The following is a 25,217-nucleotide window of genomic DNA, read 5'->3' on the forward strand; positions in this document are numbered from 1 at the left end:
GTCTAGGGTGTGTCCAGGTATCTGAAAATATCTAGAGAACTCTGTATGTCAAGTTCCAGTAAGGGATCAGAATGGATATTGCTGAGGTCTGTGGGGTTAATCTGTTTCATCACAGTGACACTTCTATGAGGAGACCTCATCCACAGTCTTGGCCAGTTTGCTAACCAAACTGGTGGCATGCTCAGGCCAAAGGTGGCCACAGGTCAAGGCTTTAGATGGTTCAAACAACCTTGTTGAAGGGTAGGGAGAGCTTCCTGCAAGCTGTGAGTGAGGAAGTTGTGTGGTTGATGGGCTTTGTCTGTATGTGGATTTTTAGGGTTTTTTTTAGTGAGTTTTTTCCCTCTCTGAAGGAACTCAACTGACTTATTACTAGTGAAGATTCATTATAGCTAGTTAGGGGAATAGCAGCCAGTAAAACCCAAATTAGGATTAGAAACAAAAAATCTACCAAATTTAGGATTAGAAATGAACAATTTACCAAATTTAGGGTTAGAAACAAACAATCTACCAAATTTAGGATTAGAAATGAACAATTTACCAAATTTAGGATTAGAAACAAAGAATTTACCAAGTTTAGGATTAGAAAAAAAGTCCCTGCAGCTTGGATGAGTGATTTGTCTTCATACTAAAGAGCCCTGTAGATGGATGGATTGGCTTCCTCTGAATGTAGATAGCTGACTCCTATATGTTCATAGCTTCTCTTTCCAGCCTGGGCATGTGTGGACCACATCATGTAAATAAGGGTAATAAACTTGTCAGGGATTAGGACAACACTGACAGAGCAGTGTGTCTGACAGCCTGACCCAGAGGTGAAGGCACAAATTGCAGGGGTGTGACAAAAGCACCTTGTGAGCTAAACTTGTGCTTTGGTTGGTCACTTAACTGACCAGAAATGTTTGTGCCAACTTGCAGCACTCCATAGTATAATGTAACTGCTCTAAGTAGCTTAAAATCTGTTCTGTAAAGTTACTACATAAACATATATTCTGTGTTGGCTGTAGTGCCCTAATTATTTGTGTTAAAAACCACAGGGAGACCTTATTACCATCTATCAGTACATAAAGGGTGGCTACCAGGAGGAGGGAGACTCTTTTTACAAGGAGTCCCATGGAAAAGATAAAGGCTGGTGGGCACAGGTTACTGCTGGGGAGATTTCCACTCAACTCCAGAAGAACATTTTTCACAGTGAGAACAGTTAGATGTTGGAATAAACTCTCAGGCAAAGCAGTGGATTCTCCTACACTGGACAGCACCTTCACAGGGTGCTGGGCCACCTCATTTAACCTGCACTGTCACCTAGAGAGGTGTTGGACCAGATGATCCAAGTGGCCAGCAGGGCAAAGGAGGGGAGTAAAAACTCTGCTCTTGTCAGGCCCTACCTGGAGTCATGTGTGCAGTTCTGGTGCTTTCAACACGAGAAGGACATGAAAGTGTTGGAGCCAGTCAGGAGGAGGCCACCAAGATGCTCAGAGGGCTGCAGCAGCTCTGCTGTGAGGACAGGCTACAAGAGTTGGGGCCCTGCAGCCTGGAGAAGAGAAGGCTTTGAGAAGACCTTATAGTGGCCTTCCTCTATCTGAAGGGGGCTTTCGGAAGGTCTTGTAATGACAGGACAAGGGGTAATGGGTTTAAACTGGCAGAGGGGAGACTGAAACTGGATATTAGGAGAGGGTTCTTTGCAGTGAGGGTGGTGAGACACTGGCACAGGTTGCCCAGGGAGGTTGTGGAGCACAGAATCACCCAATGTGATCAACCTGGAGGTGTTGAAGACCAGGTTGGATGAGGTCTTGAGCGACCTGTTCTAGTGGGAGGTGTCCCTGCCTATGGCAGGGGGCTGGAACTGGATGATCCTTGAGGTCCCTTCCAACCTAAACCATTCTGTGATCCTTGGGGTCCCTTCCAATCTGGCATTCTATGAGATGAACAAACCCAACTCTGGAACACCCTATTTTTTCTAGCACAGAGGTTTCTTTTTGTTCACATCCCTTTCCCCGCAGGCTGGAAAACCACCTAGCATCCAACTGGCTGTGTGTGCATGCTGATGGGATGGTGCATGGGAAGCAGCTGATGTGCCTTTTCTTAACACAGGATTGTCTTTTGGCAAATCCAGGTGGTGGTTGTGTTTGCTGCAAGTGTTCCCTGTGTGTGAATGGGGTTTTGAGGCTCCTCCTTGCCACACAAGCTTGAAATGGTTAAAGAAGTGTTTCCTTTGTATGTCATCTGTGTCTTACTGGCTTGCAAAGCAGGCTTTTGGCCACTCTGGTGGGCCAGTTGTAGTTGTCTGCTGTCTGTTCTGTGCTTGCAGAGCAGCAAAGCCCTGAAAGCATGGTGTCTGTGTGCCTACAGCATGTGAGTGATAGGACTCTGTGCTCTGGTCCCAGCCCCAAGCTGTTGGCACACTGCTGTGTTCTGCCAAGCCATGTGGAAAACCCAGCCCTGAACACAGGCACTGGTTAGATGACTGATAATTTCCTCTGGAAACAAGCAATCATCCAAATGAGGGAGCAACTAGTGAGTGAGGGCTGCTTATTGTAACAGAGCTAATTATGTAGAAAAAACAGTCATGGGAGAAGGGGGAGGGCTTAAAGGTGAATAAACATATTTGATGGTTAAGTGGACAAAAAAGTGAGCTGGTGAAAGCTTTCCTTTCTGTTTTTTCAGGGTTGGATTGAGATCGTTGGCTGTGCTGATCGGTCCTGCTATGACCTCTCCTGCCATGCCCGTGCCACCAAAGTTCCTCTTGTAGCTGAGAAGCCTCTCAAAGAACCTATATCCTTTCAGAATAAACTAAAGTGAAAAGTGAACTGACAGTCAGATGTCTTGAAGGGCTGTGCAGCTCCATTTTAAGTTACGGCTGTGAATACAGCAGGGGAACTAATGCTGCAGACCAGTATGACTGCTCTCCTCAGACCCCACCTGCAGTCCTGGAGCCCCCAACACAAGAAGGACATGGAAGTGTTAGAGCAAGTCCAGAGGAGGGCCATGAAGATGCTCAGAGGGCTGCAGCAGCTCTGCTATGAGGACAGGCTGAGAGAGTTGGGGCTCTGCAGCCTGGAGAAGAGAAGGCTTTGAGAAGACCTTATAGTGGCCTTCCACTATCTGGAGGGGGCCTATAGGGAGGCTGGGGATTTACTATTGACAAGGTCTTGTAATGACAGCACAAGGGGTAATGGGTTTAAACTGGCAGAGGGGAGACTGAAACTAGGCATTAGAAAAGGGTTCTTTGCAGTGAGGGTGGTGAGACACTGGCACAGGTTGCCCAGGGAAGTTGTAGAGCACAGAATCACAGAATGTGATCTTTGCTCACATTGGGTGATTCTGTGCTCCACGACCTCCCTGGAGGTGTTGAAGGCCAGGTTGGATGAGTCCTTGAGCGACCTGTTCTAGTAAGAAGTGTCCCTGCCTATGTCCCTTCCAACCTAAACCATTCTGCAATTCTATGATTCTATGAGTTTGGGAAGTTACTTCCAACAAATTGAGCATGTAAGTGACTTTACTCAGATGGGCAAAGGGAACTTATTATTGTGCTTGGGTTTTTTTATCACTACACTCTCTGATAGAGTCCCTCCTCATCTTTCTTACAGATCCCTTTCAAGTACTGGAAAGCTCCTAGAAGGTCTTCCCAGAAGAGGAAACTTCCCTCTCAGAAGGCGTTTCCTTAACCCAGTAGCAGAGGACATGTCTCTCTATTGTGTAGCATTTAGCTTTGACATAGCTGGTGGTGACCTTCTTGTGGCCTTCCAGCATCTGAAAGGGTCCTACAAAAAAGCTGGGGAGGGACTTTTTAGGCTTTCAGGGAGTGACAGGACTGGGGGGAACGGAGCAAAGCTGGAGGTGGGGAGAGTCAGCCTGGAGGTGAGGAGGAAGTTGTTGGTGATGAGAGTGGTGAGCGGCTGGACTGGGTTGCCCAGGGAGGTGGTTGAGGCCCCATGGCTGGAGGTGTTTGAGGCCAGGCTGGCTGAGGCTGTGTGCAGCCTGCTCTAGGGTAGGGTGTCCCTGGACATGGCAGGGGGGTTGGGACTGGCTGATCCTTGTGGTCTCTTCCAACCCTGACTGATTCTATGATAGCAAAAGAACCAGGCTGTGCCTTCTCTCATCTCAAACTCCTTAACTGCCTTGTACAGAACAGTCAACATTGTTCAGTTTGAGGCAAATAAGGGAGCCATTGGCAAAGCTTACAAGAAGGATGCAAAGGTGGTGATGGAATACCTGTCTGTGTGTGATGAGTGCTACATCACTGAGATGGAGCAGCTGCTCAATGAGAAAGGGTGAGCTGGCAACGTGTGTGGGGTTGGATACCTCTGATGAGGGTTGCCAAAGGGTTGCTTGGCCTAACTTGTGCCATCTGAAACCGGCTTCTTCATGAGGGTGGATCACCTGAAACTTTTTAATGCTGTCCCTTGTGCAAAGTCACTGCTGGTCATCCATCAACATATATCTTGATGTATGCACATAAATGTATAACCACAGTGTGCAACTATTTGTTTATCCATTATGGGAATGAGCTTCTGCCTTTAGTAGGATCATCTCATAAGAAAGACACCTCAGTGAATGCAAAGCGCTTACCAACTTCCCCGCTCTGGTGTGGCAATTACTGCTGAAGATTTTAAGTGACTTCTTTTTCCTTTGCAGGGAATTCACTGTTGAAACTGAAGGGAAAACTTTTAAAATAACAAAGGACATGGTCACTGTGAAGAGATTTCAGAAAACATTACATGGTACACTTGCTTCTTTGTTGTTTTGATCACCAAAAATAAGAGCGCAGGATGCACTTTGAATGTGAACTTTGTTAGCTGTGCTGTCCTTGACTATCAAAGGCAGCTGATGCCTGCAGTTGTTGTTTCTTCTTCAGTTGCTAGCTGAGCTTTTTCTAAAGAGCTGCACTGTGAGAGCACAGCTGTCCACTGAGCTCCTTCCTCACAAAGGGGAGGAGGAGGAGAAAGCCTCCAACAGATGTGTGGCAAGGACTGGAGAGAAAACCGCGTGTACAATAACGTGCATGTTACATCTTCTGAGACTTGGTGTGGGCACTAACTAGCTAATCCTTTTTCTTTCCCCTTCTTGTGGCACACTGCAGGGACGTGGAGAATAGGGAGAGAGCTGCACTGGAGCAGGCAGCTAAATGACTTAAGGTTGTGGAGGGAGACTTTGCTGGAACTTAAACTGGATCTGCAGCTCCATGTACCTGCTTGGACTGCTGGACACTGATGCTGTGTCTGTACACTAAACTGATGTGGGCCAGAGGTTGAGCATTACCCTGCCCTCATCCAGGCTGGCTATCTGCAGGCATGGTCCCTGGCACAGTTTTGGTCTATGCCAATGTCCTAGACAGTGCCTGGGTATAGTTTGTGGCTTAGTATGGAGCAGGGACTGTGCCCAGTGACCAGTCGGAATGAGGCTTTGCTATTGTGAAATGGAAAAGGGTTAATCTATATGAGTGCAAGTTGTGCTATGCTATTTGCTGTCTGGACCAGAGAAGGGACCCTGACTTACGACCTCCCTACATTCTATCCATGGACTAAGCCCAAATCTCTACTTCCAGTATTTGTATTTAGAGCAGAAGTGTTTAATTTTGTATTTCCCTGTGCTCAGCTCCATGTAATCAGAACTTCAAAGCAGAAAGGCAGCTTCAGTAAGCCCTTTTTTGGTGTGTGTGTGAATTCTTTTCTAATGATGACATGGGTTCTTTTGTGTTCCAGTGGAAGAAATCATCCCAAATGTAATTGAGCCCTCATTTGGTATCGGGAGGATCATGTACACAGTGTTTGAGCACACATTCCACATCCGGGAAGGAGATGAGCAGAGGACGGTGAGTGGGCCTGGGGCTGGGCCTGGGCTTAAACCAGCTGCAAGCATTTGCCTAATATCCAGGGGAAAGAGTCTTAAAACAAGACTGCACAATACATAGGAGAGGTGGGAAAACCCAGGTGAGCTGTTGAGTTGCTGCTTTTGGCAGTGTAGTGTCACTTACACGTGCATGAAGAGCCTTCTGGGGCTGTCTGTTCCTGAGGCTCTTGCTTTATTACTGGAAAGGGGAGAAAAATTCCTTATTCTGGATTCACACTTGGCAGTGATGCATCACTGAGAGAAAAACATCTCTTCAGTGGTTTAATTCTGTGCAGTGAGATGGACAATAGACTAACTGTTTCCTTAGTCCTCCATGGCATTCAACTTTCTGTGATTCTGAGCATCCCTAAAAGCCTAGCCTGGAACTTTGCTGCAGCAGAGGGCAGAGCAAAGCCTGTGTGTTACATACAGAGCACCATCCTGCTCCAGCCAGTGCCCAAACTGATGCTCTGTCTACACCATTGCTGGTGGCCCACAGGAAGCTGGCTGTAAACTCGATGCTGGTTCCTGTTCATTGTTTCTGGCTGCTAGATTGTGTTTGTAGTGTCTCTTGATTGCCACAGGATGTGATACAGGTATGAGTAGGAGGAACAAGATCAGGAGCCCAGTATTAGGATGCAGCTGACTTTCAGAAAGTCACAAACTGCTCATGAAGTCTAAAACGTGGGTGTTAGCTTCCTTCTTCTACCCATTTACTTTCTGTGTAGCCTGGGATGCAGCACATTGTGGTACATCTCAGTTGCATGACTTCTGTAGCCTTACAGAGCTTGCTGAAAATACAAAGTCTCCCCATCTTCTGGCACACTTACCTGAGAGGGTCTATGGAGGCTTCTGAAAACCTTTGAGCTGTGAGCACTCCTCCTGTGTGTGGAGTCTCTCTTGGAATCAAACAGGGTGTGAGGTGATTGTGAGAACCTTGCCCTTTATGCCATGCGCAGAACTAAATCTGGAATGACCTTTCTACCCTTCGTTTTCCAGATGAGGTTCACTTTCTTTGGGGAGGGCTCTGGTAGACCTTTTTTGGTGTGAGGTGACATTTGGCCATCTGGAGAAAATCAATCTTCTTTCAGTACTGTGAGGTGTTACTGCTGGAGCCTTGAATGCTCATGTCTGACAAAAGGCCAGCTGCTCCCCTGGGACAAGCACCCTACCTCCAACCTCTGTCAGAGCTTGTTCTGACCTCCTAAGAATCTGACCTAACCATTTAACTTGTGTTTATTTGTATTTGTGTTCTTCATTCCTTAGTTCTTCAGTTTCCCAGCTGTTGTAGCACCATTCAAGTGCTCTGTGCTTCCTCTGAGCCAGAATCAGGAATTCATGCCTTTTGTCAAGGAACTATGTAAGTGTACTCAGCACCGTGGGTCTGATGGGGGTGTGCACTGCAAGGAGGTTTATTCCTCAGCGCTGTAGGGAGAAAATGGCACTGGGATCATGTCCGTCTCACATGAAAAGGGAGAGCCACTGAGCTGAAGCAGCTGAGTTGATATCTGCCAGACTCTTCAGACTAGCCCCAAAATCCCCAACTCCCTGTCCATCCTCATGCTGGTTTGCAGTGTAAAAGACAGTTCTTTTTTTAAGTCAAAAAGAAGTCTTTCCCACTGCTCAGGAGAAGCTGTGAGGAGCACTGGGGGGGCTGTGGGAATTTATTTTGCTTTGTTTTTCTCTTCAGTCTTGTTGACCAGCTAAATTTACTTAACTGGTCCCAGAGCTCCTGAGCCTCCAAGTTGTGATGGTTTGGGAGTTACCTGCTCTCACAAACAATTAATTCACCCAGGGTAGACACAGCCAGCTGGAAGTTAGGGAATGAAACTTTATATTCACAGCTAGTACAACATACAGGCAGAGATTTACAATATATTACAAATACAGATACAGCTATAGACAGAAATAGACAAGTTAAAGGTAATGCAGAAACACAGCAGCCCTCCCAGAAAGCAGAGTCCCCAGGAGGAGCTCCCAACCACCCTTCCACCTTCCTTCCAACCCCAACTCTTATCCCAGAATCTGCCTTATGTGCAAGGTGAGCTGGGAGGATTGGCAAGGGGGGTTAGAAGCAGGATGGTTAGTTGGGTTACACAGATCCAAGCAGAGCCGCAGAAGCCCAGGGAGAAAACACAGACAACTGACAGATAGATACAGACTCTCTTATCTGTGTTGGTGTCCTTGCTTTTACATGTCTCAGCAAGCCTATGAGTGCAGCAGATGTCACCATTGTTTCCTTTCACAGCCTAGCATTTAATTTTTCTCATGAAAATATTCCAGTTAGCCTCAAACCAGCACAGAAGTGTTGGGTCAAAATGTCAGTGTGTGAAGGATGGGAACAGGACTGTATGTCAGACAGTGCTTTTTATGGTTGGCATCAGTTCTGCTCAGGATCTCATCTTCCCATGCTGGACATAGTATCATAGAATTAGAGAATCAAGCAGGTTGGAAGAGACCTCCAAGCTTATCCAGCCCAACCTAGCACCCAGCCTTGGCCAGTCAACCAGACCATGGCACTAAGTGCCCCAGCCAGGCTTGGCTTCAACACCTCCAGGCACAGAGACTCCACCACCTCCCTGGGCAGCCCATTCCAATGCCAATCACTCTCTCTGACAACAACTTCCTCCTAACATCCAGCCTAGACCTCCCCTGGCACAACTTGAGGCTGTGTCCCCTTGGTCTGTTGCTGCTTGCCTGGCAGCAGAGCCCAACCCCACCTGGCTACAGCCTCCCTTCAGGTACTTGTAGACAGCAATGAGCTCTGCCCTGAGCCTCCTCTTCTGCAGGCTGCACCCCCCCAGCTCCCTCAGCCTCTCCTCACAGGGCTCTGCTCCAGGCCCCTCCCCAGCCTTGCTGCCCTTCTCCCAACACCTTCCAGCACCTCAACATTTCTCTTGAATTCAGGAGCCCAGAACTGGACACAGCACTCAAGGGGTGGCCTGAGCAGTGCTGAGCACAGGGGCAGAAGAACCTCCCTTGTCCTGCTGCCCACACTGCTCCTGAGCCAGCCCAGGATGCCATTGGCTCTGCTGCCCACCTGGGCACACTGCTGCCTCCTCTGCAGCTACTCTCTGCCAGCACCCCCAGCTCCCTGCACACACGAAGGACTGGTGTGGTGTTCAGTCAGAGTGGGGTTCTGGGATTGTAGTGCCAGGTAGAACTTGATGACTGCTCTTTGAGTAAGCATCAAGTGATGCAGAGTGAGGGTAGTGGGTTTCAGTTTGTAGTCTTGGTAGGGCCTGGAACATTGAATCCTGTGTCAAAATGAAAGTGAGGGTCTGTGGTGGTGTGTGAAACAGGGACGTGTGGTGCTGCCTGAGGATGTGGGAGGCCGCTGCTGGGGTCAGGTTGCCTGCTGAGTGCGTAACCAGCCCGGCAATCTCCTCTGCTCTGCTCTGCTCTCCGCAGCTGAAGCACTCACCAGGAACGGCATCTCTCACAAGGTGGACGACTCCTCCGGGTCCATCGGCCGGCGCTACGCCAGGACCGACGAGATCGGCGTGGCCTTCGGCATCACCATCGACTTCGACACCGTCAACCGCACCCCTCACACCGCCACCCTGAGGGACCGCGACTCCATGCGCCAGATCCGCGCCGAGGTAACGGGGGCGCTTGGCTGACGGCAGAGCCAGGTCTGCTGCGGGCCAGGGCAGAGCCAGGTCTGCTGCGGGCCAGCGCAGAGCCAGGTCTGCTGCGGGCCAGGGCAGAGCCAGGTCTGCTGCGGGCCAGGGCAGAGCCAGGTCTGCTGCGGGCCAGCGCAGAGCCAGGTCTGCTGCGGGCCAGCGCAGAGCCAGGTCTGCTGCGGGCCAGCGCAGAGCCAGGTCTGCTGTGGGCTAGGGCAGAGCCAGGTCTGCTGCGGGCCAGCGCAGAGCCAGGTCTGCTGCGGGCTAGGGCAGAGCCAGGTCTGCTGCAGGCCAGCGCAGAGCCAGGTCTGCTGTGGGCTAGGGCAGAGCCAGGTCTGCTGCGGGCCAGCGCAGAGCCAGGTCTGCTGTGGGCTGGGGCAGAGCCAGGTCTGCTGCGGGCCAGCGCAGAGCCAGGTCTGCTGCGGGCTAGGGCAGAGCCAGGTCTGCTGTGGGCTAGGGCAGAGCCAGGTCTGCTGCGGGCCAGGGCAGAGCCAGGTCTGCTGCGGGCCAGCGCAGAGCCAGGTCTGCTGCGGGCCAGCGCAGAGCCAGGTCTGCTGCGGGCTAGGGCAGGTGGCTGCTGGTCCTGCTCCGGCCATGGCACTGATTTATGGGAGAGCTGCCCACAGCTCTTGTAGGCAGCTCAGCTCTGTGCAATCCCCAGGGAGCAGACAGTGGTCAAAGAGAGGACGCCAGCCCTGCTGCTGAAGTGAGGAGAGCCTTTTGTTTGTCTTGGGTGCAGAGGTGTTGATCTTGCTTGAAGGCCATGCCTTGTGCTGATTGCACTACTCTTCAGAGTGCCTCTTTGTGAGTGAAGTTTGCTAAGTAAATAATTTGCTAGGTTGTGTCTGGCTTTCAAAGCCAGGGCTCCTCTGAATCCACAGGCACTGAAAGACAGAAGCTTTTTGCCTGCTGCATGCTGTCAAAGCACAGCTCAGAGAAAACTCCTCATATCTTGCTTCCAGCCAGTGTTGCCTGTGCAGCGCCAAAGATGCTGGTGAACAAGAAAGTCTGCCTAAGCTGTGGCTATAATAGAGAACCTGAAATAGCAAAGCCTTCCCATGGTGTTCCCATTGCGTATGAGCAAAACCTGCTCAGAGTCATGGATCTGCAGCTTCACACTTTGGCCATGCCTTTCCCTCCCTGATTTCCCCTAGGAACACAGATTGGCTCCTGGAGTAGGGGGAGTTAGTGCTCATCTGCAAGGCTGAGTTCTTCCAGCTCCACTGTGTACCAAGACACCTGCACCGCCTTGGGCTACTGAGCTGGCTGTGGGTTTGCTTCAGTGTAGCAGGCAGTGCCAGCTCCTCAGGGCACCCATCTGTCTCACTTGAATGACCTCTCACTGTCAAGCAGCAGAGACAAAACTTCATTAGATCATTCAATTACTGCAAGTTTTCTAGTTCCTCTTGTTGATGCTTCATACTGTGACAGTGTGCTGTGAGGAGCAAAGGAAAGGCAACTGGCAGCTTCTTCTGTACTGGGCTTACCTTAAGTAGGACCTGGGTAAATCTTGGCTTACAGCAGCTTCTGGATGTGTGCATTGTTTTCCTTCCCTACCAAAACTGTAGCATAATCATAGAATCAACCAGGTTGGAAGAGTCCTCCAAGATCATCCAGCCCAACCTAGCACCCACCCCTGGCCAGCCACCCAGACCATGGCACTAAGTGCCCCAGCCAGGCTTGGCTTCAACACCTCCAGCCACAGAGACTCCACCACCTCCCTGGGCAGCCCATTCCAATGCCAATCACTCTCTCTGCCAACAACTTCCTCCTCACATCCAGCCTAGACCTCCCCTGGCACAACTTGAGGCTGTCCCCCCTTGTTCTGTTGCTGCTTGCCTGGCAGCAGAACCCAACCCCACCTGGCTACAGCCTCCCTTCGGGTAGCTGCAGACAGCAATGAGGTCTGCCCTGAGCCTCCTCTGCTGCAGGCTGCACACCCCCAGCTCCCTCAGCCTCTCCTCACAGGGCTGTGCTCCAGGCCCCTCCCCAGCCTTGCTGCCCTTCTCCAAACACCTTCCAACACCTCAATATCTCTCTTGAATTGAGGAGCCCAGAACTGGACACAGCACTCAAGGGGTGGCCTGAGCAGTGCTGAGTCCAGGGGCAGAATAACCTCCCTCGTCCTACTGACTGGCCACACTGCTCCTGATCCAGGACAGGATGCCACTGGCTCTCTTGGCCACCATCTGAACTGTAGCATAACTGTAGCATAATGAGCTGCAGCATAACCAGGAATGAACCTTGCTGTGATCCACCAGTGACAGCTGAATTTCCTTCGTGGCTCACTCTGAATAACCAAGCAGTCTTTATGTGACAGAGACTAACCTCCTGGTTGATGGTTTTTACTCCAGAAATATTCTTGCAGGAAGGTACCTTGCAGCTGTTCTGTTGCTGATGTTTACATTATCCACATTCCCCAAGTGTGTAGCAGAGCACCTCAATTCTGATGACTTTCTTTCATGTGCCTTTGTGGCTTTACTTGCAGATCTCTGAGCTTCCTGCCATCATCCGTGACCTGGCAAACGGTTATCTCACTTGGGCTGACGTTGAGGCAAAGTATCCACAGTTTGAGGGACAAGAGACTGGCAAAAAGGACACAATAGAGGAATAAACAAAAGGACCTGAAGTCAAATCCCATCAGATGTCCACTTTTTACTGTTCATGTTCATATGAAATAAACTGATCGTGTACTATTCAAAGCTGCATTGTTTGTGCACACAGGGACTATTTGTTTGGTTTGGTTTTGGTTTTGGTTTCCTTTTTTTCTCCTCAGTTTGCCTGAATTTAACTTGGAAAAGTGAAATAATTGCAGTCCAAGTTGAAGGTGTTATGAATAAAGATGCCATTATATTTGCCTGCTTCTCTGTGTTCATGCAGCCTTCTGCTTTCTTCTGAAATGGCTTTTAAAGGTTTGGAGGTTTTTCTTAAAGCTTTTGCTTTTTTCCATCCTGCTGATGGCTGTTGTTGCTACACACATTTATTACAGCCCCTGAAGAAGGCAGGGACCATACACCCTGCCCTTTGGATTCAGATCACCTTGGACTCTTGTGTAAGATGGTACTGGCTGCTTGGCCTTGTGTTCGTGAAGAGGTGCTCAAGGCATCAGTCCTCCTTTCACTGCTGTGCAGTGCTTCAGGCTTGGGCTACCTTGAGAGATGAGTTCAGTGCTTTCCTTTGGTGTTTGCTTTCTGCAGGTGTTTATTACCTGTTTCTGCAGGATTGGGAGTGTTTGCATCCAGAACAACAGAGAGGAAGTGGAAAATCCTGTTGTGGTTCTTGCTCTTGCTTGGCATGGGTGGTTGGTTTGGCTGAGGGGGTGTGGAGTGCAAGAACATCGGCAGGGGCAGTTGTTCATTAAATGTTTTTTGGCAGCAGGGACTGAAACCAGACTGCCCTCAGCAGGTGGGAGGGGAACCAGGTGGCCTTTTGACTTCTCTGGGACCTGAAGAAATTCAAACCTGTGTGCTGTCAAAGTGCCTTGCTGCAGCCAGAGGTGGGAATGGCACCTTGGTGTCTGAGGAACACTAAACCTTGCCTTACTTGGACCAGTTAGAAGAGACCTCACGAGCTACTTGTGTTTCACTCATCCCAGTGAGGAGAGGTGTGGTCCTGTTTTCTTCTGTATCATTTTATCTCAACCTTCTCAGGTGTTCTCCAGCCCTTGAAGAGGGTACTGCCATCAAGGCTTTCTATCCCTGCACAAGAAGCCTCTAGGGGCTAGAGAAGAATTCTGCTCCAAGCTTTTCCTCGGGTTTAAAACACTCACTTGAGGACAGGTTAGCAAATGAACTCGCCACTGTGCTGGGTGTGGCTGGCTGGAGATCTGCTATGATGGATGTCCTCGTCTGGAAGAGCAGCTTTGATGAGCCCTGGCAGCAGGCATAGCTTAGAGCCACGACCTCTCCCTGCTGTGTGTCTGCACCTGGCTCCCAGGAGTGACTCCCTCAGGGCTCAGTTTCTGCTACATGGCTGCAGGGTAAGCTGAGCTGCAAATCATTGCCCTGGCCTAGTCTGCCTATCTGCAAGAGCTCTCTTGAAAACCTGGCTGCAGACAATGCTGAGCAGTGAAACCAAATGACCACCTGAGAGCTTGAGCCTAAATGATAAATAACCTCTGAATCACAGAGCCTTAGCTATGAAATAAATTGGATGTTTTTCAGAGGCTCTTACCTGATACCCTTACAAAACCCCCCAACTTTTCCAGTGCAGAGAAGCTGAGCTTATGTTTGATGTTTTTCAGGGCTCTTACCTGATACCTTAACAAAATCCCCCCAACTTTCCAGTGCAGAGAAGCTGAGCTTACGTTTGATGTTTTTCAGAGGCTCTTACCTGATACCTTAACAAAATCCCCCCAACTTTCCAGTGCAGAGAAGCTGAGCTTATGTTTCAAGGGGAAGAACCTGAGCAGTGTAGCTGCACGTTGCAAGTTACCTTCCCACCCTTGCATGTCTGTCCCTGATAACTTATCTGAGGCCTGATCCCCACCTTTCTTCAGCCCTGGTGTAACAGGCATCTGCCAAGGTTGGCTCTGTCAGGTGCATAACCTCAACTGGAAGCTTCAGCTGTGTTAGTCTTGCATAAGCTGCTCTGATCCTTAGCAAGGAAAGGATTTACAAACCAGGAATGCAGAAGAGGATGCTTGAAAGCATCAATTGATTCATGTGACTGGAAGCTGCCTTCTCTGCTAGTAGCTGATACCTTCTCCAGACTGGCAGGCAAACAGAGGAGGTTCATCAAGAATTCCCTTTAGTTGTAGCTAAAATTCAGCAGGAGCAGGTGGACTGAGGGGCATTGGAGAGGGAGGGGTAGGCAGAGGCACAGAGTGGGAAGGTTTCACTGTGCCTGTAAGTCACTTGGCTGCTGATTTTGTTCTGTTTTGCTGGGCTTGGGTGGATGATTTCATCCTGTTGTGACAGAAGGTCACCACTTTGAATCAGAGAATGGTTTGGGTTGGAAAGGACCTCAAAGCTCAGCCAGTTCCAACCTCCTGCCAAAGGCAGGGACACCTCCCACTAGATCAGGTCACTCAAGAACTCATCTGGCCTGGCCTTGAACACCTGAAGTGCATCTACACCAATGCACACAGCTTGGGTAACAAGCAGGAGGAACTAGAAGTCCTGGCCCACCAGGGTGACTATGATATAGTTGCCATTTCAGAAACTTGGTGGGATGACAGGCATGGTTGGAGTGCTATACTGGGGGGATACAGCCTCTTCAGGAGAGACAGGCAAGGGAGAAGAGGAGGAGGGGTGGCCCTGTATGTTGGAGTCACTCCTTGCCACAGAGCTTGAGGTGAGGGACGAAGGGGTTGAGAGCTTGTGGGTTAAAATCAGAGGGAGAACAAACAAATCTGACATCCTGGTTGGAGTCTGTTACAGACCACCCAACCAGGATGAGGAAACAGATGAGGTATTTTACAAACAGTTGGAGGCTGTCTCAAGATCATCAGATCTTGTCCTTGTGGGTGACTTTAACCTGCCAGATATCTGCTGGGAACTTAATTCAGCAGAGAGGAGGCAGTCCAGGAGATTTCTGGAGTGCATGGGGGACAGCTTCCTGACCCAGCTGTTAATGGAGCCTATTAGGGGTCAAGCTCAGCTTGACCTGCTGCTGTCCAACAGAGAAGGGCTGGTAGGAGATGTGGCAGTGGGAGGCTGCCTGGGGTGTAGTGATCAGGAGTTAGTGGAGTTTTCGATATGCAGGGAGGTAGGGAGGCACTACAACAAAACCTACACCTTGGACTTTCGGAGGGCAAACTTCAGTTTGCTTAGGAAACTTATTTGCCAAGTCCCCTGGGCAGCAGTCCTTGGGAACAAAGGGGTCCAGGATGGTTGGACCTACTTTAAACAGGAGCTCTTGAAGGCACAGGAGCTGGCAGTTCCCATGTGCCGAAAGATGAGCCGCAGGGGGAGGCGACCAGCCTGGATGAGCAAAGAGCTCCTGAAGGAAGTGGGGAAAAAAAAGAGGGTGTATCACCTCTGGAAGGAGGGGAAGGCTTCTCCTGATGTGTTTAAGGAGGTAGCCAGATTATGCAGGAGAAAAATTAGAGAGGCTAAGGCCCAGCTAGAACTTAGGCTGCCACTTCCGTGAAGGATAACACAAAGCACTTTTATAAGTGTATCAGTGCTAAAAAGAAGGGCAAGAAGAGCCTCCACTGCTTACTGGACCAGGAGGGGAACACTATAACTGATGATGTAGAAAAGGCTGAGGTCCTGAATGCCTTCTTCGCCTCAGTTTTCAACAGCAAGGAGGGAGGAGTTCAGGGCAAGTGGCCTCTTGAACTGGGGGATGGGGTCGGGGAGCAGTGTGTTGCCCTGGAAATTCATGAGGAATTAGTTCAGGACCTGCTGAGCCATCTGGACACCCACAAGTCCATGGGACCAGATGGGATCCATCCCAGGGTGCTGAGAGAGCTGGCAGCTGAGCTGGCCAAGCTGCTCTCCATCATTTTCCAGCAGTCCTGGCTCACCAGAGAGGTCCCAGGAGACTGGAAACTGCCAACGTGGTCCCGATCCACAAGAAGGGTGGGATGGAGGAACCTGGGAACTACAGACCTGTCAGCCTGACCTCAGTGCCAGGGAAACTGATGGAGCAGGTTAGCTTGGGGGTGATAAGAGCTCACCTGAGGGATGGCAAAGGGCTCAGGTCCAGCCAGCATGGGTTTAGGAAGGGCAGATCCTGCCTCTCCAACCTGATCTCCTGCTATGATCAGGTGACTGCTTGGTGGCTGTGGGGAGGCCTGTGGATGTGGTCTATCTGGACTTCAGCAAGGCCTTTGACACTGTCCCCCACAGCAAACTGCTGGCTAAGCTGTCAGCCCATGGCTTGGATGGCAACACTCTGTGCTGGGTTAGGAACTGGCTGGAGGGCAGAGCCCAGAGAGTGGTGGTGAATGGTGCCACATCCAGCTGGCAGCTGTCACTAGTGGTGTCCCTCAGGGATCAGTGCTGGGCCTGGACAGATGGGCAGAGTCCAAGGGGATGGTGTTCAATAGCTCCAAGTGCAGGGTGCTGCACTTTGGCCACAGCAACCCCATGGAGAGATACAGGCTGGGGTCGGAGTGGCTGAGAGCAGCCAGACAGAGAGGGATCTGGGGGTGCTGATTGATACCTGCCTGAACATGAGCCAGCAGTGTGCCCAGGTGGCCAAGAGAGCCAGTGGCATCCTGGCCTGCATCAGGAATGGTGTGGCCAGCAGGAGCAGGGAGGTCATTCTGCCCCTGTACTCTGCACTGCTTAGACCACACCTTGAGTGCTGTGTTCAGTTCTGGGCCCCCCAGTTTAGGAGGGACATTGAGATGCTTGAGCGTGTCCAGAGAAGGGCGACGAGGCTGGGGAGAGGCCTTGAGCACAGCCCTACGAGGAGAGGCTGAGGGAGCTGGGATTGGTTAGCCTGGAGAAGAGGAGGCTCAGGGGTGACCTTATTGCTGTCTACAACTACCTGAGGGGAGGTTGTGGCCAGGAGGAGGTTGCTCTCTTCTCTCAGGTGGCCAGCACCAGAACAAGAGGACACAGCCTCAGGCTGTGCCAGGGGAGATTTAGGCTGGAGGTGAGGAGAAAGTTCTTCCCTGAGAGAGTCATTGGACACTGGAATGGGCTGCCCGGGGAGGTGGTGGAGTCGCCGTCCCTGGAGCTGTTCAAGGCAGGACTGGACGTGGCACTTGGTGCCATGGTCTGGCCTTGAGCTCTGTGGTGAAGGGTTGGACTTGATGATCTGTGAGGTCTCTTCCAACCCTGATAATACTGTGATACCTCCAGGGAGGTTGTGGAGCACAGAATCACCACCCAATGTGATCAAAGATCACATTCTGTGATTCTGTGCTCCACAACCTCCCTGGGTAACCTGTGCCAATGTCTCACCACCCTCACTGTAAAGAACCCTTTCCTAATATCTAGTTTGAATCTCCCCTCTGCCAGTTTAAACCCATTCCTCATCCTGTCATTGCAAGACTTTGTCAATAGTCCCTTCCCAGCCTTCCTGTAGGTCCTCTTCAGATAGTGGAAGGCCACTATAAGGTCTCAAAGCCTTCTCCAGGTTGCAGAGCCCAAACTCTTGCAGCCTGTCCTCATAGCAGAGCTGCTGCAGCCCTTTGAGCATCTTGGTGACCTCTGGACTGGCTCCAACAGTTCCGTGTCCTTGCGTTGGGTGCTCCAGAACTCTGCACAGTAACTCATTCTTCTCAAACTGCATCCAGGAGTTAAACTGCAGTTTTCTGAGTCTGTCTTGTGCTTGAAAGAGGCTCCTGACCTGGAGCAAGATGAACATGCTGAGGTGTTCTTGGGGCTGCTTCAAGTGCCTGCAGAATGTAAGCAGGGTGCAGCCAGCAGAGGGCGCTGCCAGGCAGAGAATGGCCAGCGCAAGGCGGCTCCCTGGGCGCTGAGCCCTGCTCTGGTTGTAGCGGTTTCAGCTGAGCTGCAGCTGTGCAGCTCCAGCACTGCATTGCTCTGTCGCTCCTTCTTAAAGCAGGGGCTGAAAAGGCTGTGCATGCGAGACAACGATCCAAAGGAAGGCTTACAAATGTGCTTCACAGGAGTGAAGAAGTGCTCAGGAGCACATAGCTGGGCTGAGAGAGGGATGTTTGGATCACCTTGTCAGGAGCTTAGGGAGCTGGATTTAGCTGATTGACTGCAATTCTGTACAGCATAGAATCACAGAATCAGGCAGGTCGGAAGAGACCTCTTGTCTTTTTGCAAAGGGGGCTGTGGGATTTGCAAAGGGGCTGCTGGTCAGAGAGGGGAGAGCAGGCAAAGGGAGGATGAGAGCTCTGCTCTTTTGTTTATGTCTTCTGGGAACAGTGCAATTGGGAATTGCCCACTGGATGAGCACAGATTGGTGTAGGACCTCAGCCAGGATCTGCTGGGGTTGGTGGGAGGGTAGCAAATGTATCATAGAATCATAGAACCAAACAGGTTGGAAGAGACCTCCATGCTCAGCCAGTCCAACCTAGCACCCAACTCTCGCCAGTCAACCAGACCATGGCACTAAGTGCCCCAGCCAGGCTTGGCTTCAACACCTCCAGGCACAGTGACTCCACCACCTCCCTGGGCAGCCCATTCCAATGCCAATCACTCTCTCTGACAACAACTTCCTCCTAACATCCAGCCTAGCACAACTTGAGACTGTGTCCCCTTCTTCTGTTGCTGGCTGCCTGGCAGAAGAGCCCAACCCCACCTGGCTACAGCCTCCCTTCATTGCAGACAGCAATGAGGTCACCAGGGCAGCCTCTGTGATCAGCAGGGTCTGGGGAACAATTTGTTCCAGTCCTAAGTGGGCAAGATGCTGCAAGCAGCAAACTGCTGCTTCTGCTCTGATGATGGAAGAGGATGCTAAGGAGGGGAGCACAGACACTGTCTGCAGGTAGCAGTGTGAACTTTGCATAGCCTCTGTGTTGCAAATATGCCCCTGGTTAAAAGAATTGAAGCTGAAGGTGACAAGCTTGTCCTACCAAAGACAGCCCCAACAGATGTACTTTGGAAATTCAGCTTAAACCTTTCTGATTCCTATCTTTGCTCTGACCTGCAATTCACCTTCTGCACCAGATAGGCAAAGTTAAGTATTTATAAGCAAGGGCTGCTGAGCTTTGGTCTCACTCCTCATCATTGGCCACACTCATTTCCATGTTCCTCTCCAAGCTGATCATGTAACACTCCACTTTCTGCTGTGATCTGCAGCTCTCTGCACTACACAGGGATGAGAGAACATGGCTTGTTCATTTCATAAAGCTGCAGAAATGAAAAGCAGCAGCAAAATCCATCTCAGCTTGCAGTGCCAAGACTCCCACTCTGCATTTAGACACCATTTAGAGTCATCTCCACATTTAGGAGGCAGGTGAAGAAGGGCAGTAAAAAGAAAGCTTTGCTCACTCTTTCAACTACAAGAAGTGGTGAATAACCAATACAGTTGTCAGGTGAAAGCTTTGCAGCAGCTACATGGAGCAAACTTCACTGTCTGCCTGTGTGGGTCTTCCTCCCTTTCCTTTGGGCCTTCTGGCAGTTGCTGTCTGGTCTGTGAAGGTGTGGGAAGAACCAGAGCTGTCATTAGTTGTTTCCCCAGTAGTCAGCACACAAATCAGCCCACAAGAGCTAAATCCACCTACATCAGCCTTTCACTGGCAGAGTGGTAAGAGCAGTGTTGGAGCCAATTGACTTGTAATGGGGTTAAGCAGGTGCTGCTTTAGGCCAGGCTTCTTGTGCCTTCATGTATAAAGTGGTGGGAAATGCAGCTGCTTTTCAGCAAGGAAAGCAAGAAACACTCAGCACCTATTCATGCTGGAGGGCAGGATCCATCCAGAGGGATCTGGACAGGCTGCAGAGGTGGGCACAAGCCAAGCTCAGGAGGTGCAACAAGACCAAGTGCAAGGTCCTGCAGATGGGTTGAGGCAATGCCAAGCACAAGTCCAGGCTGGGCAGGGAGTGGCTGGAGAGCAGCCCTGAGGAGAGGCACTTGGGGGTGCTGCTGGAGGAGAAGCTCCACAGGAGCCAGCAGTGTGCACTTGCAGCCCAGAAAGCCAAGCAGAGCCTGGGCTGCAGCAGCAGAAGTGTGGCCAGCAGGGCCAGGGAGGGGATTCTCCCCCTCTGCTGTGCTCTGCTGAGACCCCACCTGGAGTACTGCATCCAGGTCTGGAGCCCCTGGGACAAGAGGAATGTGGAGATGCTGGAGAGTGTCTAGAGCAGGGCCAGGAGGATGCTGAGAGGGCTGCAGCAGCTCTGCTGTGAGCACAGACTGAAAGAGTTGGGGCATTGTAGCCAGGTGGGGGGTGGCCTCTTCTCCCAGGCAACCAGCAATAGCACAAGGGGACACAGTCTCAAGTTGTGCCAGGGTAGGTATAGGCTGGATATTAGGAAGAAGTTCTTCACAGAGAGAGTGATTGGCATTGGAATGGGCTGCCCAGGGAGGTGGTGGAGGCACTGTCCCTGGGGGTCTTCAAGCAAAGCCTGGATGAGGCACTTAGTGCCATGGTCTGGTTGATTGGATAGGGCTGGGTGCTAGGTTGGACTGGATGAGCTTGGAGGTCTCTTCCAACCTGGTTGATTCTATGATTCTATGAGTTAGGGCTGTGCAGGCTGCAGAAGAGGAGGCTCCCAGGTGACCTTCTTGTGGACTTCCAGGATCTGAAGGGGGCTACAAAAAAGCTGGGGAGGGACTTTTGAGGCTGTGAGGGAGTGCCAGGAGTGGGGGGAATGGAGCAAAGCTGGAGGTGGGGAGAGTGAGGCTGGAGGTGAGGAGGAAGTTGTTGAGCAGGAGAGTGGTGAGAGGCTGGAGTGGGTTGCCCAGGGAGGTGGTTGAGGCCCCATGGCTGGAGGTGTTTGAGGCCAGGCTGGCTGAGGCTGTGTGCAGCCTGCTCTAGGGTAGGGTGTCCCTGGGCATGGCAGGGGGGTTGGGACTGGCTGATCCTTGTGGTCCCTTCCAACCCTGACTGATTCTGTGATTCTATGATTCTCCAAAACCCAGAGCAAAGAACATCTGTCAGAGACTTTCCTTTCTTCAGGGGCTTTGGTTAGTGAAAGGAGTATTTACATGGTGCTGCTGAAGGAACTGAACAGGAGCCCAAGGACAGGACCTCCTGATTCTCCCCTAGGGAAATGGTTCCATATTTCTGACCTTTGATGTCCCCCAGTGTTAGCAGTGCCTGGGAAGTGCCTTTAGGGCTGCTTAGTGGTAGATACTTCACAGAACAGCAGGGATTGGAAGGGGCCTCCAGGGAGCATCTGGTCCAATGTCCCTGCTAAAGCAGGGTCACCCACAGCAGGTTGCCCAGGGTCTCATCCAGGTGGATTTTTTGGTATCTCCAGGGAAGAAGACTCCAGAGCCTCTCTGGGCAGCCTGATCCACTGCTCCAGCACCCTCAAGTGTTCAGGTGGAACTTACTGTGTTCTAGTTTGTGCCCATTGTCCTCTGTCCTGTCACTGGGAACCACTAAGAAGAGTCTGTCCCCACCTTCTTGACACCTACCCTTTGACAAGCAGTGGTAGATCCCTTCTCAGTCTTCTCCCAGCTAAGCAGTCCCAGGGCTCTCAGCCTTTCCATGTGACAGAGATGCTCCATTCTCCTCAGCTCCTTTGTAGTCTCTGCTGAATGCTCTCTTGTAAGTCCCTGTCTCTCTTGAACTGGGGAGCATACAAACACAGTGCTCCAGATAGAGCAGACCTGATGGCCACACTGCTCCTGATACACCCTAGGACACTATTTGCCTTCTTGGCCACAAGAGCCAGGCCCAGAGAGTGGTGGTGAATGGTGCCACATCCATCTGGCAGCTGGCACCAGTGGTGTGCCCCAGGGAGCAGTGCTGGGCACAGTCCTGTTCAATATCTTTATTGATGATCTGCAGGGGACTGAGTCCAGCATCAGTGAGTTTGCAGATGACACCAAGCTAGGAGCAGCTGTGGAGATCTTGGAGGGTAGCAGAGCCCTGCAGAGGGACCTGGCCAGGCTGGATGAGTGGGCAGAGGCCAATGGGATGAGACTGAACAAGGCCAAGGGCAGGGTTCTGCACTTTGGCCACAACAACCCCAAGCAGCACTCCAGGCTGGGGCCAGAGTGGCTGAGAGCAGCCAGGCAGAGAGGGAGCTGGGGGTGCTGGGAGAGAGGAGCTGAAGATGAGGCAGCAGTGCCCAGGTGGGCAGCAGAGCCAATGGCATCCTGGGCTGGCTGAGGAGCAGTGTGGGCAGCAGGACAAAGGAGGTTCTTCTGCCCCTGTGCTCAGCACTGCTCAGGCCACTCCTTGAGTGCTGTGTCCAGTTCTGGGCCCCTCAATTGAAGAGAGATGCTGAGGTGCTGGAAGGTGTGAAGAGAAGGGCAGCAAGGCTGGGGAGGGGCCTGGAGCAGAGCCCTGTGAGGAGAGGCTGAGGGAGCTGGGGGTGTGCAGCCTGCAGCAGAGGAGGCTCAGGGCAGAGCTCATTGCTGTCTGCAGCTGCCTGCAGGGAGGCTGTAGCCAGGTGGGGTTGGGCTCTGCTGCCAGGCAAAGCAGCAACAGAAGAAGGGGACACAGCCTCAAGCTGTGGCAGGGGAGGTCTAGGCTGGATGTTGTTAGGAAGTTGTTGTCAGAGAGAGTGATTGGCATTGGAATGGGCTGCCCAGGGAGGTGGTGGAGTGGCTGTGGCTGGAGGTGTTGCAGCCAAGCCTGGCTGGGGCACTTAGTAGCATGGTCTGGTTGCTTGGGCAGGGCTGGGTGCTAGGTTGGACTGGCTGAGCTTGGAGGCCTCTTCCAACCTGTTTGGTTCTATGATTCTATGATACATTTGCTACCCTCCCACCAACCCCAGCAGATCCTGGCTGAGGTCCTACACCCCTCTGTGCTCATCCAGTGGGCAATTCCCAATTGCACTGTTCCCAGAAGACATAAACAGAAGGAGCAGAGCTCTCATCCTCCCTTTGCCTGCTCTCCCCTCTCTGACCAGCAGCCCCTCGGCAGTTTTCCAAATCCCACCACCCCTCTGCAAAAAAGACAACCAGGAAAAGCAGAAGCTCTGCCTCTTGGGGGAAATCAGATCTGAAACAATAAATATAGATCCTATCCTCTAGGCACAGCCCTGCTGGCCACTAATGCCCCCAGATTAATTGTTCTAAGCCAGTGTGATCAAGGGGAGATGGTTGCCTACTTGGCACTATTTTGGTCCTTCGCTTATGAAACTCCATCTCTGTGTTTGCAAGAAAAGTCTTTACATAACCTTAATCACTCAGATAAGAAAAGGACTCAACTGTCCCAAAACAGTTTATCTTCTGCACAGATGCTGCCTATGAATTTTGAATGGATTAAATAACGTGGCAACATAAGAGTTTGTTCTGAATAACAGAGGTGCCTCTGTGGGAGGGAAGGAGCGAGTCTGCTCTCCCCACAGGCTGCTCCAGCTGAACAGAAATGGGGACTGTGGAGGCTGGAGGGTCCAGCAGTTCCCCTCTTGGTGAGAGTTACTTGGAAGATAGCTAAGGGACACTGGAAAGAACCTTCCCATTGTGTCACTGAATGGCCTGTGGCACATGTGGCCCATGGACCTGGCTCTGTTCAGTATCCTTATTGATGATCTGGAGCAGGGGATTGAGTCCAGCAGCAGTAAGTTTGCAGATGACACCAAGCTAGGAGCAGGTGTGGAGCTGTTGGAGGGTAGGAGAGCCCTGCAGAGGCACCTGGCCAGGCTGCATGGGTGGGCAGAGGCCAATGGGATGAGACTGAACAAGACCAAGGGCAGGGTGCTGCACTTTGGCCACAACAACCCCAAGCAGCACTACAGGCTGGGGACAGAGTGGCTGAGAGCAGCCAGGCAGAGAGGGAGCTGGGGGGGCTGGGAGAGAGGAGCTGAAGCTGAGGCAGCAGTGTGCCCAGGTGGGCAGCAGAGCCAATGGCATCCTGGGCTGGCTCAGGAGCAGTGTGGGCAGCAGGACAAGGGAGGTTCTTGTGCCCCTGTGCTCAGCACTGCTCAGGCCACCCCTGGAGTGCTGTGTCCAGTTCTGGGCCCCTCAATTCAAGAGAGATGCTGAGGTGCTGGAAGGTGTTGAGAGAAGGGCATCAAGGCTGGGGAGGGTCCTGGAGCAGAGCCCTGTGAGGAGAGGCTGAGGGAGCTGGGGGTGTGCAGCCTGCAGCAGAGGAGGCTCAGGGCAGAGCTCATTGCTGTCTGCAGCTGCCTGCAGGGAGGCTGTAGCCAGGTGGGGTTGGGCTCTGCTGCCAGGCAAGCAGCAAGAGAAGAAGGGGACACAGTCTGAAGCTGTGTCTGGGGAGGTCTAGGCTGGATGTTAGGAGGAAGTTGTTGGCAGAGAGAGTGATTGGCATTGGAATGGGCTGCCCAGGGAGGTGGTGGAGACTCTGTGCCTGGAGGTGTTGAAGCCAAGCCTGGCTGGGGCACTTAGTGCCATGGTCTGGTTGCTTGGCCAGGGCTGGGTGCTAGGTTGGGCTGGCTGAGCTTGGAGCTCTCTTCCAACCTGGCTGATTCTATGATTCTATGATTCTGTGTGTCTTCTTGTTCTGTCACTGGTCTGCAGCAGAGCCCAACCCCACCTCCCTACAATCTTCTTTCAGGCAGCTGCAGACAGCAATGAGCTCTGCCCTGAGCCTCCTCTGCTGCAGGATGCACACCCCCAGCTCCCTCAGCCTCTCCTCACAGGGCTCTGCTCCAGCCCCCTCCCCAGCCTTGTTGTCATTTAGTCTCTGACAGAATGTCCCCAAACCAGGGACAAGGTGGGGACAAGTGGTCAGTGAGGGCTGAGCCTAGGTGCCAGCTCACTGTCACCTTAGCTGGCAGAAAGAGGGCAGAGCTGTGCAAAGATCAGTGGAGCAGGAACATCTTGCACAAGAGGAAACAGAGTGCACTTAAGAGGACAGAAAGCTCTCAGGAAGCAGCAGCCTTCCACCATGGCCTATTTTCCAGTGAGTGCCTTCATTCTCTACTTGTCATGTAGCAGCTATTGTCAGGGTCTGCTATCAGTCTGCCTCTTTGAGGCTGATGAATTTCCCACCTGCAAAACAAATCCAGGGGAGGGAAAAAAGGCAGCAATTAAAGCAAGAGGAACGCTGAGGGAAATCTTCAGTCTCAAGCAGATCTACCACAGGGGGAAAAGAACAAGATGAGAAGAGTCCTTGATTTTGTGCAACTGTCCATTTGGCTCACCTGGTGCCCAGATGGGGGCTTCAAGATAAGCTACTCCTGGTGTATTGATCCTTCCTTTGGCTCCTGCCATGGCTTCGTGGCAGCAGAGCTCTTGGCTGCAGTTAGTGGCAGGATGTTAATTTACTGGCCAGGATGGAGAGCAGCAGGGGTGTGCTGGGGATGGAGT

General features: G+C 51.6%; 1 protein-coding gene across 1 annotated transcript in view; it reads left to right on the forward strand.

Moving 5' to 3' along the window:
• The window catches only part of GARS1 (glycyl-tRNA synthetase 1), a 33,703-nt gene extending 21,391 nt beyond the window's left edge, over window positions 1-12,312 (forward strand). The window contains exons 11-17 of the mRNA XM_064162361.1: window positions 2,659-2,771; window positions 4,125-4,265; window positions 4,630-4,715; window positions 5,697-5,806; window positions 7,090-7,183; window positions 9,235-9,425; window positions 11,938-12,312. Of these exons, the coding sequence (XP_064018431.1) occupies window positions 2,659-2,771; window positions 4,125-4,265; window positions 4,630-4,715; window positions 5,697-5,806; window positions 7,090-7,183; window positions 9,235-9,425; window positions 11,938-12,063 (861 nt within the window). The 3' untranslated portion in view covers window positions 12,064-12,312. The remainder of the gene's footprint in view (window positions 1-2,658; window positions 2,772-4,124; window positions 4,266-4,629; window positions 4,716-5,696; window positions 5,807-7,089; window positions 7,184-9,234; window positions 9,426-11,937) is intronic.
• Window positions 12,313-25,217: the final 12,905 nt, after the last annotated feature.

This window comes from Pogoniulus pusillus, chromosome 23 (assembly GCF_015220805.1).
Source record: "Pogoniulus pusillus isolate bPogPus1 chromosome 23, bPogPus1.pri, whole genome shotgun sequence".
Classification (NCBI taxonomy): domain Eukaryota; kingdom Metazoa; phylum Chordata; class Aves; order Piciformes; family Lybiidae; genus Pogoniulus; species Pogoniulus pusillus.